Genomic DNA, 18,864 nt, shown 5'->3' with positions numbered 1-18,864 from the left:
CATTAGTATTTCTTGAGTCTATTTCCTGAGACAGGAAACATCCATTTTGTTTAGCTCCTTTTGTCTTGGCAGACCATAGGTCACTGGAAAGCAGGGGGCGGGGGTTGGGGGGGGGTCATCTGTCTTCGGCTCCAGGACACACCCTGGCTGAATAGGAGTGGATGAGTCACACGGTATGACATGATTATCTGCCGGCTCTTGTTAGCATGCTATATCTGTTTGAGAGCACTGTTGAGGTCAAATCTCAACTTCCCTACTAGCTGTGTAACTAGGATATTTAACTACACTTTGGCTTTACAATGGGTGTATGGATAAAGTCACCATCATAGAGTTATCATGAAAAGTAAGTAGCTAACACACAAATAGGTGATAGCAGAGAACCTGAAATGGGTGCGACGTGCAGAGGCAGGTGTATGTGTGTACACACAGATGCATATACACACAGACACACACACACACATACACACACATATATATATTTCTTTAACATTTTTATGTAGCATAAGCATTTTCCATCCACATTGATATTCTTTTGTTATACCATGGTAGTTCTAGAAATTTGGAAGATGCACCCTGTATACATCTAATGATTAGTTCTTAAATTAATCAAAATTACTTTTAACATATGCTCTGGGTGTGAACTTAAGGATGAAAATGGAACTTTTGAGCCCCACCCCCAAGTGACATGACAGGCCTACTGTGTTGAGCCTGAGTAAATGCAGCCAACATAAAGTCGAAGGAGGCAGCTCATCACCCTGCTTCCCACCATTGCTTCTCAAAACTGGGTTGAAACTCAACAGCTTCTGACGCTGGCTGATAGAGATGGAGGGCGAGTCTGTTGCTTGGTAACAAACACCTTGTTATGTATTTTGGCAAAAAACTTTAATATTATTCTTATAATCTAATTTTTTTTCTAAAACATATCCCGAGGTGGCTTTACAGTGACATCATGTGGAAAGGGCAGAGAACGGGTTCAGATCTGAAGCTGTTCCAGTCATGTTAGTGTGTGTTACTTGACATGGGTTCCTGTTCACAGACATTTGAAGTGCTCACCACATCACTGACTATCCCCCCCACACACACACACACACATGTCCATTTAGTCTTTTTCTCTGGATTCTACAAGCTCTTTGCTCTTGTATCCCGCTTAGTACAGATCTTATTTTTAACACTGACCATTCTTCTTTTTGCTGGCATCGACTGGTACATGTTTAGTTTTTTCAATAACTTCCCGTTCATCTTACCCCGTCCTCATCTCTTCAGCTCGGAATCACCCAGCTGTTTTCTGTCCACTCTGAGCGGGCAAGCTTGAAACACTCACCTCTAGAAGTCTCTCTTGCCTGTCAACCCCCTAGATGTACAAAGTGACAGTTTTCTGTAGGCTTGGGAGGGCTTTCCTGTTACTTATGAATAAGATCTCTCACAGACATCCTCTCTACTGGCTTAGGCCCTGGGTTCAAGTCTAAAGTCAGATGACAGACTGAAACCAACAGTTCCCAGGCAATGCCCAAACTGGTTCTCCTTTCAGCATAGTTTTGCTAATCTGAAAAGAAAAAAAAAAATCCTTTCCTATAAAAAAAAAAATTCATAAAAAAAATGTTAGTTTGACTGAGGCTCTGAACGACCAATAGTCTAGAATGCATGAAATTTCACTTAGCTAGTATCTTTCACAGACACCTCTAGCACTCTGCTTCTTTATAGACCCGACTCCACTGTGCCACCCCTCCCAGCTTAATATAGAGAATTTATTTCTTTGTTTGCTCCTTTGTTTCTCAGGCAGGATCACATCAGGTTAGCCTTGAACTTGGAATCCTCGAGCGCTGTCCCGAGAACTGGGATTATAGGTTTGAGCAGTCACACGTGGACTGGTTATCTTCTGAATTATATGACCTCTCACTGAAGAAAGGTAGGGTTGGAGAGATGATGAGGAGGAGAGAAACATCCCCAGTGACAAAACAGACAGGGAGCTCGTGGGGCTACCTGGCTAACTTTTAAGAGGTCAAACCTTACTTGTTGTGTTTTTAAAACTGAGTTCACTGAGTTCACAAGAGGCAGGCTTTACAATTAGATCTGACTCCTGGAATCGTCAAGAATGTGTGTGTGAGTGTGTGTGTGTTTTTCTTGCCTCTTCTGACTGTGATGGGAAGAGAGGTCCTCTTTGAGGCTCTCAAGAACCTATGCCAGTTACCAGTTAGGACTTTATAAACTCAAGGAACTTCTGACATAATATTTTGTTTCTCACTTAATTGAAGGAGGGGGGAAAAAAAGTGAAAATCAAAGTATTCAAGAAGTCTTCCTGGTGCCCAGTGCTTCAGAGACTTCACCAGTAGTGTCACATTGTCATGGTAAGTCCCTAGAAATAAAATTCACCTGTGCTGCATGCAAGCCTTCCATCCACCCTCCTGTCCTTGGAGGTCAGGGATCAGAACACAAATGTGTACATTACAAACTTGGCAGTGGCCAACTGTGCTGAGAAATGGAGTCTGACATTCACAGGAATTCAGTAATTTACTCAGTCCTCTAAAGCAGCATTTGCCGCTAACCTTGACATAATTCAGGGAACAAGGCTCCGGATTCATTTGAGTCAACGTGAGAGTTCTCCTAGGTACAGACTCCAAGCAGCCGGTCTTCTCACGCCAAAACACACAGCTCTTGGACTGGATATCCTCAGAATTTTGGCTTTGAAGCAGGGCAGGCCCAGCCTGTGTTTCATTCTAATGAAAAGGCTATGAGCCTGAAATACGAAAAACTGACACTCAGAAGCATGTGAAGCAGCATTTAGCGTCTTCAAAAATAATAGAGGTGGGTGTGGTGTATTTTTATAAGACTATATAACTTGTGAACTATTGGACCCGGGTACGTATGTCCTGGGATGAGTGGGGCATACATAGGCACATACACAAAACATGGTCTTCCTTTTGAAGCCCCATCCTTCTCTTTGTAAGTCAACCCTTTGATGTATTGGTCAGAACGGAATCACATATAATATGAAGGCAGCTGGGTGAATGGAATGACCAAAGCTAGATATAACAGATATATATGAAGACTTCAGCTGCCCAGAACTTCAGAGGGGTCAGCAAGTCAAGATCCACGCTGTGGCTGCCACCATGCCTGATGTGGCTCTCTACTCAGCAAAGGCTCCTTGGCTATGGAGTCAGAGACTAGCTTATGCTGTATCTCAAAATGGTTCTAAGAACCTACCCTTATAAAGATGAGTGAGCAGCTAATGAGAAATGGCTATAAAATGCCCAGTAGGAGGCTGGTAGACACTTATATCTACAGAATTTTAAGATTCAACTTAAAACTAAATCATTTTCAGGAAATATATTTGTGAGAAAGTATAGAACAGTAATCATTTATTCTAAACACATTTGTTCCACCTCATTCCTTGAAATTTGATAAAATCAGTGTTCTGCGGTCTTCAAATACCAATTCAAATGAATATATTTGAATTCAAAAATTCAAATGAATATTTTTCTCTCAAAAATATTCATGTTGGTGCTACCTTTAAAATAGCCTAGTAAAGCTTGTTATTGATAGAGAATGCTTTAAAATTGTACTTAATATACAAACACATAAAGTTTTTAAATGTTATATTTTAAAATTATAAATAACCATACATATCAAGTTTAACAGTGACACAAATACCCAACTATGTGGTTACAGTTAGGATAGAAATGAGCAAGAGATAGAAAAAGTTCAAATGAATTGTTGAGTGAAGAAGCAATGTTCTTATGTTTAATTAAAATATACACACAGGGTTGGGGTGGAGTACAGTGTTAGAGTGTTGGCTTAGCATCCACAGGGCTCACAGTGCAAGTCCCAGCACCAGGAAACCAAAGAAAACCTCATTTTTAAAAACTGTGGTAAAATTAAAGCCAGCAGCATTGAATGCAGTCACAATAGTTTAAAAGTTCACATCTCAAGACAATACCTAATATCACAAAATAGTATCTTCTCTGCAGCTTTAAATAATTTTGAAAATTTCATTTTATCAAAACAAGTAAAACAGTTTCCTTTTGCTGGGACCAGTATTAGGTGTTTTCCTGTTGAGCAGAGAGCTTGACCAAGATAATGACCATAAAAGACAGGAACTGGCTTCAGGACAGTCCTGTCTAATAGGAAAATGTGTTACCTCTTCTACAGATGTGAAGTCTGACTTCACATTATAACCATCAGCCTTTACTGATCCTGGAGACTGTAATTCAAATATCTATGAAATCCCTGAGGACAAAGGGGAATCCAGAGACTGCACAGGATGAGACAGCAGTCCACAGACACCGTTTCATTTACTCTGTATCACACAGTGCATGAACCTTGGAGAGTCATGAGCCAGTGCTGAGGTTAGTAACTGCCAAGTGCCCACTAATAAATGCACAGCAATTGTTATACCGTGAGCTATGTCTTAAGATCGTGTGTCATACAGATTGGCAAAAAAGTGTCAGCTGGACACTTCATTAGCAATAGCTCCTATAATCACAGGAGAAGCTTCCAGTAGATCTCCTGCTGAGCTTCTGTGAGCATTTCTTCTCGGTTATCCTAAGTCAGTCCTTCACATAAACTCTCTTTTCTCCACATCCAGGAGTTCAGGGTAGTACTGCTTGCTGGGCTATTAGAGGGGAAAGAACTTATCCTTGGGGGTTATGGGAGTTAGTTCTCCAACAGTTCTTAACAGTCGAAATTTAAAGGTTGACACAAAAACAGAGCCAATATTGAACTGTTCGTTTTACAATTAGTGTGCACTGGTATTACAATGGTTACAGAATATTTGGGGAGGCAAGGCAATTTCGGACCTAAATAGCCTATCAGAAAGAACTGATATTGCAAGCATGCTGATATTCCTTCCTGTCCTGGATATCAGAGTTGATCAACAAATTACAGATAGTCTTCTATACTAACTACAATATGCATCAACCTGTAACAGGACAGAATGATCTAAGCCTTGCGTAACGCATGTCAATAGCTGACAACAGGTAAGACAGATGAACACAGGAGGTTCCCAACATCTATCTCTAAGCAAGAAACAGTGAAAAATATTCCTATAAATGACGCCCAGGCTATGCAGTGGCACAAGGTAAAAGGTTCTGCCACTTGTTTCTCTTTCCAATACAAAGTTGCATTTTAAGAATATACATAGTATTTGACTTTTAGTTACAAGACTGTTCCTTAACAATGTTTATACTGCCACAGTAGTAGAATAAGGAGAAGTAAGAAGACTTTATAGATTAATAATGATAAATAAAAGGCTTTATAAGTGGTAGTTCACTCCTATAATCCTCGCACTCTGGAGGCAGAAACAGCTGGATCTCTGAGTTCAAGGCCTGTCTAGTCAACAAAGCCAATTCCAAGTTGACAAAGTGAGTTCCAGGACAGCCAGGGTTACACAGAAAAACTTTGTCTCAAAAGCCAAAACAAAACCAAACCAACCCCCTCCGCCCCCAAAAAAAGGAAAAAAAAAAAAAACCCTTTATAAAGTATTCTGATACTATTTTGTTAAATTGGGGGCAATTGGATTCTAGTTACTGGAATAAAAGCAAATTTTACTTCATCCTGTTGGTCTCTAGTTAGATTTGTTTTATTGAAAGCCTAAAGACTGCTTTGCTATTAAATGCTATAAATTAAACTAAGACATGAAAACATTCAGTACTGCCTATGAAGCAACACTGTTCCTATGTCCAGCTCTTACACCAAGTGACCCCAGGCCAACCCCATCTCTGGCGTCTACTCATTTTACATCTCTTCCTGTGGCAATCTGTTAGCAACAGAAAATTACATACATCTATAAACAACAGCCAGCTGCACAGCTAACATTTACTTTCTGTTTGTTCGTTACAAGCTAAAATATGAATATGCAAATGATATGACACACTTGGCATGCAAATTTGCCACAGGTACAAAATTTTCTCCTTTCGGGATACAACTTAGCAGATGTAAGGCGCCATGTGTTGTTGACTTTCAAATTTTCTAATGTTTATTTTCTCAAATGTGAATGTACTGAAGACATGTTTACTAATCCGATCTTTTGGACAAAGATACATACATCCACCTAGAAACCAGTCTAGACATCAAGCTTATCAAAGACTCTGGTGAGAACTAAAGTTATAGTCCATGGAGTTTTATCTTTATGACAAAGAAAACCTAGAAAAATAACACTAATTCAATCATTAGTGAAGAAAACATGAGACTTTGGCTTAAATAACTTGTTTGAAGGGAGGTAGGAAGGCTTTAATCACACTGAACAGGTAAGGCCTGTGGTCCTTAACACACTTTACAAACACACACACACACACACACACACACACACACACACATCAACCCTCCCCCTAAAAAAATGCAATGCCCAAAAATTTAACATAGAATATGCAGGAATACAGTAGTTCCAAGACCCTTAGTAGGCACCTAAATATACCAATGGTACCATTATGTATACCATTTTCTTCCTATACATATACATCTGTGATAGGAGCAGTGTATAAACAATACAAACTACAATAATCACAATATACTGTAGTTTTAAAAAATCATGGAAATATGGTCACTGCCTCTCTCTCACTCAAATGCCTTGTTGCACAGTAATATTTTCGGATCGCAGTTAACCTCAGGTAGCCAAGTGCCAGCCAGGGATTACTGCATTTCACTTAAGGGAAATAAAATATGGGGCTAGAGAAATGACTCAACGATTAAGAGCATGGACTGCTCTTTCAGAGGACCAGAGTTCAGTTCCCAGGACCCACATCAGGCAGCTTGCAGTCATCTGTAACGCCACCTACAGAGAAAGCCGAGGTCACTGTCACTTACCCACAGAACTCTTATCTATAATAAAAAGAAATAAATCCAGAAAAAAAGAAAAGCAAGGAACCCAAGCTGTCCGCCTTGGCCATTGATTCCGTAAAGCAGCTCTGGTCTTTCCCTGTGAGTAATACCCAGGAGAAGGAGGTGTGTCTCCTCTCTGGGCAGGGAAAGGAAGGCCCCATGCAGCCGCCTCAGCTGCCTGAGGACTTCACCTGTCAGTTCCTAACTAGTTGCTTCAGAAGAGGGCTGAAAGTGAGTAAAGGAAAGGCAGTCCTTTCTCTTCTTCTGGAGTTCCTTTTACAAAAGAGTATGGATATGCAAATTGTTCTCAGGATTCCTTTCCTTCCTTGCAAACATTTGGCGATTAGAATATTAAATGTTTATATGTGGAAGGGAGGGCTATATGGCAATATGTAATAATTTAAAAGTAATACATTCTATGACCACAAAAGAAATGGTTAGGCTAATCTCCTTTTATCAAAATTAAGAATCACATTTATATGCAGGCATGGTGACGCTTTTAATCCTGGCAGTCCAATGGCAGAGGAAGGCAGATATGACTTCAATGCCAGCCGGGCCTGGTCTATTTAGTGAGTTCCAGGCCAGCCAGTTACATGGCGAAATTGTATCTCAAACCCCAAACAGAAAAAGAGCTCCATATGTGTGTTAGGTGCATAGTACTTGCCTCACACACACTGAGGTCCCAGGTTTGAGTCTCAGGACAGTACTATCGCCATGACCACTAAAACAACTACTACAACAACAATTGTGATTACTCAATTACACTAACCATCTTTCAGAAACACATTTTCTTTCCTAGGAAAACAAAGAAGGCAAACACTCAAGCTTTTTCTGGCTATTTAGAAGCAGAGAGCAGAGAGCCCGCCCATCGAGGGTCCTGCCCCTTGTCCTGCTTTCTCCACAGAGCACCAAGGTTACAGAACGCAGGCCAGGTGAACGCCACCCAAAGTCAGATGCCTGAGACAGTCCTCCAGCTTTCTGTCAATGCTTCCCTTGAAAGAAGGACAGGAGATGGAGAAAGGCAAGAAAAGGCATATTCACAAACATAATTCCCACAAACAGGAATGCCTTTCTGTCTATTGTCTCCTGCAGAGAGTCACGTATTGAGACCATGGCACCCCACCAAGGTGTGTAATTTGGGATCAGGTCTCTCTCTAGCTTCAGTGACCTCATGTGGCGCAGCCAATTTATGTGATTTATTGCAGCCTCACTTTCTAGACAAGGAGTAACAAGCATGGAGGGACACTCAAAAGCTCGAGTGTGAAAAATGTAAAGATAACACGCCTGAGGAAACCATGAAAACAAACACAGAACGCAGGCTCTTTTCTTCTTGTGTTTAGAAGGGATTTTGATCAAAATGTAAAACAGTTTGGGCCAGTGTCTGCATTTTGTTTTATATGTAAAACCAGCTGTGACAGGCTGTCAGGAGGCTTGGGGTCATGAGTGCATGAGGCATGCCTGAGGTTTATGTAAACTTGGGTGCCCAAGTGGCCCCTCAGGTTGGCAGATTTTTTTTTAACTGCTTTACACAAACTCTCTTGCTCAGAAGCTCACAAGATTAAATAGCCAGCTGGAGGGTCACAGAGTATGTGTTCAAGCTGCCAAACGCAGCTCCACGGACATCTTCTGCACAAGAAGAATGCATCTGTATCCCTCAGCCCTAAATCCTTGCTTACAGTAGTTCATCTCCTTGTATAGGTGATGAGATAGGAGACCCCCCCCCCAAAAAAAGGAAGGTTGTGTGTAAGACAGAATGTCTGTACCCAACAGCTAAAGCAGAGGGTCCAGATCATGGATGTATGTCTCAGTGTGGAAGATACATCTTGCACAGTTGAACAAAGCAAAGAAAAAGCTGTCTCCAAAGATGCTCAAAGGGGGCACTAGGTTCGAAATAAAACTGGAAGCCTCGTTTTGAACACTGTGGCCCTCATGCAAGGAGAAAGCCATAAAAGGGGGTGAGGAGGTGAGGAGGCCACTACAAATAATAAAATCTGTGCCCCAGGTCACCTGCTGATACGACACACCTTCTACTCCCTATCAGCTTCACCCTTTTCTCGGCAGCAGAACGATCTGTCCCAAGGGTTATGGCAGAAGATAAGCGCTCTGGAGGCCCAGCAAGCAGTGCTGACGGGCAAAGCTATGGGGTGCCTCACAGGTGAAAGAAGCAAAGAGCAAATAAGGCATGGTGGCCAGAAGCAGGCTGAGCCATTCAGCCTGTGCACCCGCATGTGACACAAAGAGCAAGTGGCTCATTTCAGCCACATGTGCTGTCACTGGAGGAGCACAGGCCTTTACTCGCTTGACAGGACACTACACCGCTGTGCTCCACAGCTGGCTCACAGGGAACCGAGAACCCTCCTCTAGTATAGCTCACCATGAGCCAGCTTCAGTGGGAGAAGGAGGGGGATGCACAACACAGGGGCCTAGGGAGGGACGGCTGGAGCAGAGAGGACAGAACACAGCCATGAGGGAAGGAAAAAAAGAAAAGAAAAATGTCTTCATTTCATCTTCTGTTTTGCTTTCTAGATCAAAATAGGGACAACCCCTCTCACCCTACCTCTGTCAGTGTTTACTGGATGAATGTGATAACCCCGGTCCAAGATCATTCAAGAAATAAACGTATTCAATGCACAGGCCAGGGTGCTCTAGACAACTGTATGCAAAATGTATTGGTAAGACAATTCCGGGGAGGAGTTGCTTCATCAGATGTTCACATAGGTTGCCTTGCGTTTGGCTGCTGTTTGACATTTACTATGTATTTGGCACTCACTGGCTTAGCTATGTAACAGTGCCTGCTTCATCCCCGTTCAAATGCTAGTTTCTCCAACCCCATAACTAAACTTCATAGTCTTCTTTCGAAATGCATGCAGAACAAAGAAAGAAAAAGGTAGATTCTATTGCACAGGGAGGAACCACTCATAAGAGTCTACTTTGGACCAGAGTTGAATAAAACTTTCCTTTGAAATACAGAGTGGTCTCCAGGAGCGATAGTATCCAAAAATAGTCACAGGTACTTGGGAGGCAGAGGAGGGAGGATGATGTGAGCCCAGGAGTTTAAAACCACCTGTCAAACATGAGAAAGAAAACAAGGGATGCTTGGGATTAAGGAAAATCTCCAACAGGATAAAAGAAACACGGTGAGCATGCACACTGGTCCAAGGTTCCTCTGCCTGCATCACTGCCTATTAACAGGGTGTCTGATGTCCAGGGACCCAGAAGAGAGAACACACACAGCTCTTAGAGCTTCAAGAGTAGACTTATGGATGAGAAGAAAACCAAAGAACTCAAAAGAATACACGTTCGATGGAGGGAGTCCAAGGAAAAAAGACAAGAGTGGGGAAATTATTACCTAGGAGGAAAAAGGCGAGGAAAAGGTGAGGCCTTTTCTTGCCACCACATGATTTTCCACTACAAAAGCTTTGGAAATGAATATTTACTTGGGCAAAAGAAAGCTGCATCTGTACCTACATCGGAGCTGCTGACCTCACAAGTCACATGAATCATATTTAAATGAGGGGAAGAGGCTAATGTTTCTGGAGTATCTAATGAATGTCAAGTACAATGTCATCCTGGTGGCCCCCTCCCTCCACTGTTTGCCCAACCTTTCAGCTATTTCAAATCTCTCATTTATATTCAGGCCCTTTTCCCCCCAATATTTCATGAGTCTCTTCTTGAATCCTACTGAATTTTTTTGTTTTTTTTTGTTTTTTCCCTTTTCCCACATATCAAAAAGAAGAATGAAAAGCCTGTTAAAAAACCTCACTGCTGAAAAGAAGAAGCAAGCAATCACAATAAACATGTAGCACCTTACAAAAAGAAAGTCCTGTGCCTATTAGTCCCGTCCCTTGACTGGGTATGACAGCTGAATAAACTTACAGCGGATGGCAGCTATCACATGCAATTTTGTTTAGAAGCTATTTCACAAAGTCTTTTTTGTCAGTAATTATGACCTGGCACCCACAACCCCACCTTATGAATCATCTCTAATTTAACTGAGCTATTTTTTTATGGTTCTGCAACCCTTTATATTTTGGGTGCCATGAAGTCATTTTTCTTCTTAAATGAACCTATTTGACTGTTTCTAAGTTAGAAGAAGGAAGAGGAAGAGGAGGAAGAAAAAGAGGAGGAAGAGAAGGAGAAGAATTCCACAATTACTGCTCTTCCAGAGGACCTGTGTGCACTACCCAATACCAACATGGTAACTCATAACTTCATGTAATTCTGGTTCCAGGGATTTGATGCCCCCTACTGACATCTATGGACACCTGCATGCCTATGATGCATATATACACAGTCAGATACACACACATAAACATAAAATAAAAGTAAGTATATCTTTCAAAACAACAACAAAAAAATGAGAATTCAGGTCAGAAAACATGTTATTTGATGGAGAAAAAAAAATGACTTCTCTTCAGTCCGCTAAACCATAATATGGGAGAAACACAGTACTTAGTGTATGAGCCAGAACACATTTAAAACTTTTTGATTTGCATGCAAAAAAAAATGCTTTTTATCTTAGTATAGTTTTTAAACTACATTATTTGTTATGATTAGATATAGTATAAAGTTCTGCAAGTATCCTTTTCCAGGTATCGTAGATCTGCTATTTGACTCAAGACATTACGTTCTCAGTCTGTTGCCTAGTGCTAAAAGGGAGCTCTCACCCTTGAAATCTGCCTCTTTATTCTTTGTTGCTCCTTCATCTGGGAAAGCCTGATGCTGTGTTATCAGAATCCCTTCTAGAAACCGCCTGTGCAGCCCAAGACTTACTACTGAGAAACAGTGTCCCACAGACCAGACGACATCAAAACTGAACACAAAGCTCTCTGAAATAAGAAAATGTATAGAAGAAATCTACCAAGAAACCGCTATGGCCAAGCCCAAGAGTGGGCTATGTCCAGCCGGAGGATTTTGAATGGAGGTGGTTTCCATTTCAGAGAAGTACCCAGTGAACCCGAGTTTCTTCTCACAAAGGCCAGGCAGACTACAGCCATCTCTGCCACAATAGCACTGCACTACCCGTGTGGGAAGAGAAACCCCTTTCCTTTATGCTAACTCCAAGCCTAGAGAGGAAACCAAGGGGCCGATTCTAGGTTAAAAAAAACAATGGTTTCTTCTCTGTTGAGTTCTGTGGTCACTTTAAGACTCTGCATTTTTCCATGCAAGCCACATTGACATTACATATGCTTAGATTAGACCTACCCTTTGCTTTCCCAAAGCAAGAACAATTATAAGAATTGTCCGTATGTGTTAATTCAATGGCCACTGCAGTAAGAGAGCTTAATGATACTCACAAAGCAGGCTCTCAGACACCATCTCCCAAGTACACACAAGCAAACCTGTAGCCATGAAATGACTGACCAAACTTTTATCCACTATATACCAGTTCAGGTCAACTGGCCAAGATGACGTCAGCCTAAAGCTTAGCCATCCTAGCTCAAAGATGATTAAGATCTCACCAATTAAAAAAAAAAAATCAAAAGGTCATTAAGTAACCAGCCACTCATCACACTGACCTTGCTGCTCCGTGTCTGCTTCAGTTTTTGAAGAACCCGGAGCAACAGGAAGAGGTCGAGGGGGCCGAGGCTTGGGAGTGGGGGGTGAAATTCTTTTCCTTCCAATGTATTCAACATAAGTTCCTGGAAAGTCTCCCCTCTCCCCAGTGGTTTCATTGTAGCCGTTTAACCAGCCAATATCTTCAGGCCGGGCTTCCTGGCCATCACTGAATCCAAGCGCCACTAAGGAGCCTTTATTCACAGTCAGGATGTCCCCTAAGTGTAGGTCAATGTCTTCCTCACGCTCCTTCTTGTAGTCATACAGTGCTCGGTACTGGTACCCTTCTGCACTCATGTCTGCAGCTCTGGTGCCCTGCCACAGAGGAGCCGGCTTGCACACTGCCGTCTGAATTTACGTTTTGAGAGAAAGTGAGTTCAGAGAACGGGCTAAAATCCCTAACAGGTGTCCAGCGGAGCACAAAGGACCACTATCCAAAGGTTTAAGAGAGGTGACTGGCCATCCGGCTGTCCATCTGTCCTCCATCAATGGTGTGACTGAAGACAGGCCTCTCCCTCTGCGCACCACCACCGTCCTCCCACGTGTCCTTCTCAGCAACTTGTCAACACCTTTACTCCAGGCTGACTCTCGCAGCGAGGCCCAATCCTCTCTGACGTTCTTGTCACACTGTCCATCTGTCGTCTGATTTTACTGCCACGCTCCACTCTCAGCTTCACCTAGCAAAGCAAAAACAAGGCTTATGAATGAATGTCACACTTGGCCATCTGTGTGGATTTGAATTTCTACCCCCATTCAACAAGTACTTAATCAATTTGGCAGAGGACATACACAGGCCAGTGTGCTAGCACTTGACACAGTATATAAAACCACAATTAGTAAGACAGTCCCTGCCTTCTAAGAACACTGGGCGGGACAGGGGTAGACGTGCTAGCATGTGGCAATGTTCCGGAGATAAGACTAGTACACCAGGAACCAAAACATTAGGTAGATGCCATAACAGACACTGACACAAATTACCATGAGGTTCAAGTGAGAGAGACAGAGACCACATCAAATTGCAGGAATCTGCAGACAGAATGGAATGTGTGGCGTGATCCTGGGTACAGACAAATGTCATATTATAGAAAGAAGCACAGGCAGTCTCATCTGTCAGAAGACAAAGAGGGAACAGTGAACCTGGAGGGGGAAGACAAGAGGGCCACCTGAAATGCACACTAACAGGAAATGGAAGTCCCCACATGTGAGTGAGCACGGGGCCTGGGTGCTGTGGAGAAAGTGTACATCAGTGCCCAGGAGGGACAGGCACAGGGAGAGAATGGGGGCGTGGGCTCCTGAAAAAGGTGAGGACAGAGACAAGAAAGGCAGGAGCAGGTCCATCAAGGCACATATGGAAGTAGTACAAGATGAAGGAAGAAAGTGTGGAAAGTGAAGAACCCTCACTGGAGGAAGAGCAGCAAGTGCTTGATCCTGTGTTGCTGAGAATTCCATACCAATATTAGGCAAAGTAAAGTGGAGAGGCCTGACGGGCTCTTGGGAGGTAATTTTTTGGCCCATCACTGCAGGGGTGCTAGTGACAGGCCAAAAACTCCAGCTGAAATCAGGAGTATACCTGAGGTTTTGTAATTAGCTGCAAATAAAGTTGGAATGATTACAGTTGGATGAGAAAACACACATACACAGAGAGAGAGAGACAGAAGGGGGAAGGTACAGATCTATACATACAAAAACACTGCAGTTCAGTCAATCTGAGAAGGAAAGTCAAGGCTTAGATACAAAGTAAACCCTAGAAACAGGACTAAGCAAGATCAGGTAGACACAGAGGATCCCCAGGTCGGGGCCCTGCAGAAACCCCACGCATAGGAGACTGAATTAAGGCCTGATCATGCAGACCTGGGCTCATCCAGGAGCCCTCAGTGTCCTTCTGAGATCCCAGACTTGCAGGCCAGTAGTGAGGACTGTAACTAGACTTCATCTCTTGAATTAAGAAACAAAAGGAAGTAGCCATGCTGGCTGCTACGGAAGTACTATGTAAAACAGGTTTGGTGGAGGACAAGGTAATGAGAACTATTTTCTTTTTATTGCCAAAGCAAACTGAGGGCAGAGCAGTTGGTGAGCCTAAGTCATCGTGGATGGCTAACGGACAGCGTGCAGCGGAGCTCCACACTGTACCCCGCGTCACTTCTCAACGTTACCTTTATTGCAGAGACTAAATTCAAGCTAAAGGCTTCAGTTCACCAACTGTACAGTAAAGCAAAGCAAAACCAGCCTCACGGTCTCAGGGTGGCGCGTCAAGGGGACTTTTCTAAGTCTACAGCGTGCAACACTTGAGAGGCTGAGAATTCCAGGCACTCTTCAGGGCAGGCATCTTAAGAAGCAAAATCTAATCACAGATTAATTGTTGTGTTGGCGTTCAGGAGTGTAAAGTATTCAACTTCACATGACTAAAGCCTCTCACCGTTACACAATAACACTCCAAAGAGGGCTGCATATTCAAAGGAAGTAAAAACAAACACTGGAAATCTTTGTGTAGCAAGAATATTAATCTGGGATAGTACTCTACTTTGCATTTCAGGCATCAGAGGAAAAAAATTAATGCAGCCAGTGGAGCATATGAGAAAAATAAGCTATATTACGTTTGAAGAAGGCCTCTCCTTTGAAAGATCCAGAATCAAATTAAATATTCATTGCATAAATTCGCACAAAAATGTAGAACTAGCAAATCTCATTTTTTGTACTAATGTGCTCTGTACAAAAGAGACACAGAACTCCAAAGAACATGAAAATTTACATATCCCTAAATGCTTGGAAACCAGGCAATATGCCTAAGAATAATTTAATTCCTTCAAATCTGCCCTGAAATTTTTGTTAGCTTTTTCTGGCAATGTGTGTCTTTTGGGGAGGGGAAAAGTCCTAAATCAGTAGCCCGGGTAGATATCTTTCTGCCAGCTGGTGCCTAGCACTTCCTCAGTCTCAGCCACCCAGAGGACCAGTTTGGTGGGATTCTCAATAGAACAGGAAATGCAATGCCTCCAGCCCCCAGCAACCAAGTAACAAACCCCAGCACACAACACAACAATATAGCTGGACGTGTTACACACAGGATACACAGACCCTGCTCCCCGCCTTTTAAGGGCTTTCTAAACCTGAGATACCACTGAGTGTGCCTGGGGCTAAGTCTCTACAGGGGGTGAAACTTGGGAGGAGTCTGATAGCTGTAGCAGACTGGATTCTAGAAAAACAATCCCTGGCCCTAGAAGGCCTTGAGGCTTCTGCAAATGCTCTGCCTCGGCTACTATCAGAAGAATCTTAAGACCTCTGCAGGACTCTGGGTCTTAGTCTCATAAAGAAAGCCCAGATCTCTTATGACTCAGGGATTGCACAGAGAGAGAGCATGCCTGTCTTCTTGCCCCAAACATGACCAGGAAATTCAATGCAGACGGGTTAAGGTTAGCAAGGTGAGCAAAGACTCAGTGTTGGTGAAGTGCAGTAAAAATTGAGAGAGCCTAGACAAGTCATTTATTTGGGTGGGGACTTGATCATGTGGTGACAAGGCTCAGGGAGACCTTAGCTGGGCAGAGAAGGCAAGCCCTCCTCTCTGGCTGCACCCTGCCCACTTTCTCTGGCCTGCCATACCCATTTAAATGAGGCTGTTATCAACAGGAATCACGTGACACTTCACTGGGAGCTGTGTCTCCATCAACCCAAGATAACCAGGGTACTACAGATATTCTCACTTGACAAGAGGACAAAGCCAAGTATCTCCGGCATGACTACATTCAGCACCCGAGATAGAGTCTAAACTCAGTTCCAGCCACTTTTAACACCACCATAATTTACTTCGGGACTCCTTGAACTTAGATGTCCAAAGGGTAGCTTACCCACAGCAGCAATATCAACAATGCAGCGTCCTGCCTACTCTGGCTGGTCCCCCATGAGAATTTTGTGGCTCTGCCTTCAGAGCAGCCACACAGGTGAGTGGGTCTGGCTCCCACACACCTGCACAAAAAGAAGCCTTTATAACTGAGCAACATGCTTGCCAAGTACAGGACCGGGCACCAAGCACTTCCTTAAAACGCAATCTTGCCTGAGAAGTCCATAAATTAGTGAATAAAAAGATCCTGAGCAAATCGCTCTGGAATCCTGCCCTTCTGTGTCCTACAAACTTAGCTCCTGCCACCTGTAACCCTCTTGGCCTCTCTGCCCTTGTCACTCTCCTGGCCTCTCCCCATTGCTCACTTCCCAACAACTTAGCTCCTCCCTGGGGAGATAAGTGAAGCATCTATCCAGAGTCACAAGGAGGACTGTCACATCTAGAGGACTTCCTCAAATTGTCCCCAGGACTACAGAACACCAGCAATCTGAAGCATGTGGAAGTGCCCGTGTGACCCTCCTGAAGTCAATTCGGAGTTTTGACAGAACAGATGTTTCCCCTTTCATTAAATTATACCTCCCCTTCTCTTTAGATACAAACACCTGACCAGTGAACTATTTCCACCCAGATTCACTGAGTAAAGGTTATTAGCTATGTCATCATCAACATACTATTACTTTTAGATAACCCAGGCAACTTTAAGCTCTAAGCTAATAGAATATGGTACACTCCCTCAGCCCCCAAAGCATAATGGAATTCTGTGAAGAAATTACAAAACTTATTTCTATACAAGATCATATGCAACCTTAAGAGGAATTATTTTCCTTAAGAGGAATTATTTTGCTCCAGTCTTTTTAACCTGTCTACAAGCCCACTCACTGAAAGTAAATTTTCTTTCTCTGGTTAACATACTGAGAAATTCTCATTTACTCAAATAAAATTGGTTCTGATGCTTGGCAAATAGAAATCCACAACTGCTTACTGTGCAATGGCTGGAAGACAGGTTCTTCCTTTTTGAACCTTCTAACCTGTAGCATGTTGGAAAAGAGCCAAACAGACTCTGTGAAAGGCCCTCCAGTCCCGCCGACTTACTTGATTCACCTTTTACAAAGGAAAAGGTTTGGAAAACCTGATTGGGAAGCAGAAATAATGTTTATCTTCAAATTGCATTTTTAAAAAATCAAGATAATATTTATCTGCTCATGCACTGCCATCCTGTGATGATATTAGTGGTGTGGCAGTGGGTGGCAGTAACAAATGTCTACAGTGAAGACAAAGAGGACTCTGGATGGGCAGCCCACACCACCATGCGTAATCCTCCCCCAGTTAATGGGCTAGCTCAAAGTCTCACACAAATGTCCCACCTCCGACTATATAGTCTTTTGTAAAACAAAAATCGTTACCTGAAAATCTGTCTACCTTTCAAAAGCCCAGAAGTTATGAACTATTAACCTGATCCTAGTGAACACCATGTGTTTGTATATCGAGTGAAGACACTGAGTAACCTCAGTTAAAGGAGGATGAGAAAGATGGGCTCAACCTAAGCCCACTGTTACAGGCATCCAATATCTCAATTTATTCTCAAACCGACAGGCTAAGCTGAATGTGCTGCCTGCTGCCACACTTCAGGCTGGGTAGCCAATGTGGGTAAGTAGGGTGTGGAGGCTGTAATTCTTGCCTGCAAGCCCTATAAGGGTAAGTACACACCCAGGTGAAACAGTTAAGAGACAGGACTGCAACACAGTTACGACACTGGGTGTCCCTGAGCACACCAAGAAGAGGAGTGGAGAGAGGTACCCCAGCCCATACCCCCAGCAGTCCTAGACTGAGAGGGTCATGATGGAGAGAGCAAGGACTAAGAGCCATGTTAGTTATTAGCTAAGGAAGAGATCCCCACCACCCAGGAGAGGCTCTGAGTCCAGTGTGGCTGGCTCCCTGCATGACTACAGTAGAGAGGGATTGAAAAGGGAGCCATGGGAGGTGTGAACTGAGGGAGATGCCCTAAAGTGCTTCTTCTTGTGAGAAAGCAATGGTAGTCCTTTAAATTCATGGCAGAAAGGGTGAATTGTGAGCTGCAGCTAACAGTGGCTGCCCTGATCCACGTCTAGATATGTAACTATGGGCAAGTCAAGTCGCTGAAACCTCCCTCTGTCATCATGAGAGGCCAATGGAAGCAGACCTATATCTTACCAGGACATTATGAGGATTAAAGGCAATTACACTCACAAAAGGATGCAGCACCGTAGCACCACGCTTCTCAGTACAAGCTTAATACAATTAACCCTGACTCAGTGCTCACCGTGTGCCAGGCACAGTTCTTGGAATTTGACGTGAACTCTTACAAACTGCTCTAGCGTAATTCTCGGCCCCATTTTGCAGATGAGAAAACAAGCAAAGTTAAAAGATGTGTCTGAAATGACAGTCAACTGCAGTTAAGGCACTCTTGTCACAATAGGACTGCTAGCAACATTGGCATTGAGTGTCACTGCCGTTTGCACAATGCAGATTTAAAACAGAAACAGACAGGTGCCAGGAATTTTCTCTTGCACTGCCGTTCAATGCTGTAAGCAGTTCTAAAAGAAGCCTGAAGCTACCTAAAATAAAACTCTGCTGGAAATAGAGTCAGATAGAGCCTGCCTGTGGACTTAGCCCAAGTAATTCTC

General features: G+C 43.1%; 1 protein-coding gene across 2 annotated transcripts in view; it reads right to left on the bottom strand.

Annotated features, from left to right (window-relative positions):
• Positions 1 to 18,864, bottom strand: part of Pik3r1 (phosphoinositide-3-kinase regulatory subunit 1) — an 83,882-nt gene that overhangs the window by 60,844 nt on the left and 4,174 nt on the right. For both annotated transcript variants that reach the window (XM_034523312.2, XM_076916274.1), the window contains exon 2: positions 12,333 to 13,046. In XM_034523312.2, coding sequence (XP_034379203.1) covers positions 12,333 to 12,666 — 334 coding nt within the window. In that variant the 5' untranslated portion in view covers positions 12,667 to 13,046. The remainder of the gene's footprint in view (positions 1 to 12,332; positions 13,047 to 18,864) is intronic.

The sequence above is a fragment of the Arvicanthis niloticus genome, chromosome 19 (assembly GCF_011762505.2).
Source record: "Arvicanthis niloticus isolate mArvNil1 chromosome 19, mArvNil1.pat.X, whole genome shotgun sequence".
Classification (NCBI taxonomy): Eukaryota; Metazoa; Chordata; class Mammalia; order Rodentia; family Muridae; genus Arvicanthis; species Arvicanthis niloticus.
This window is presented reverse-complemented; position numbering and strand designations above follow the sequence as displayed.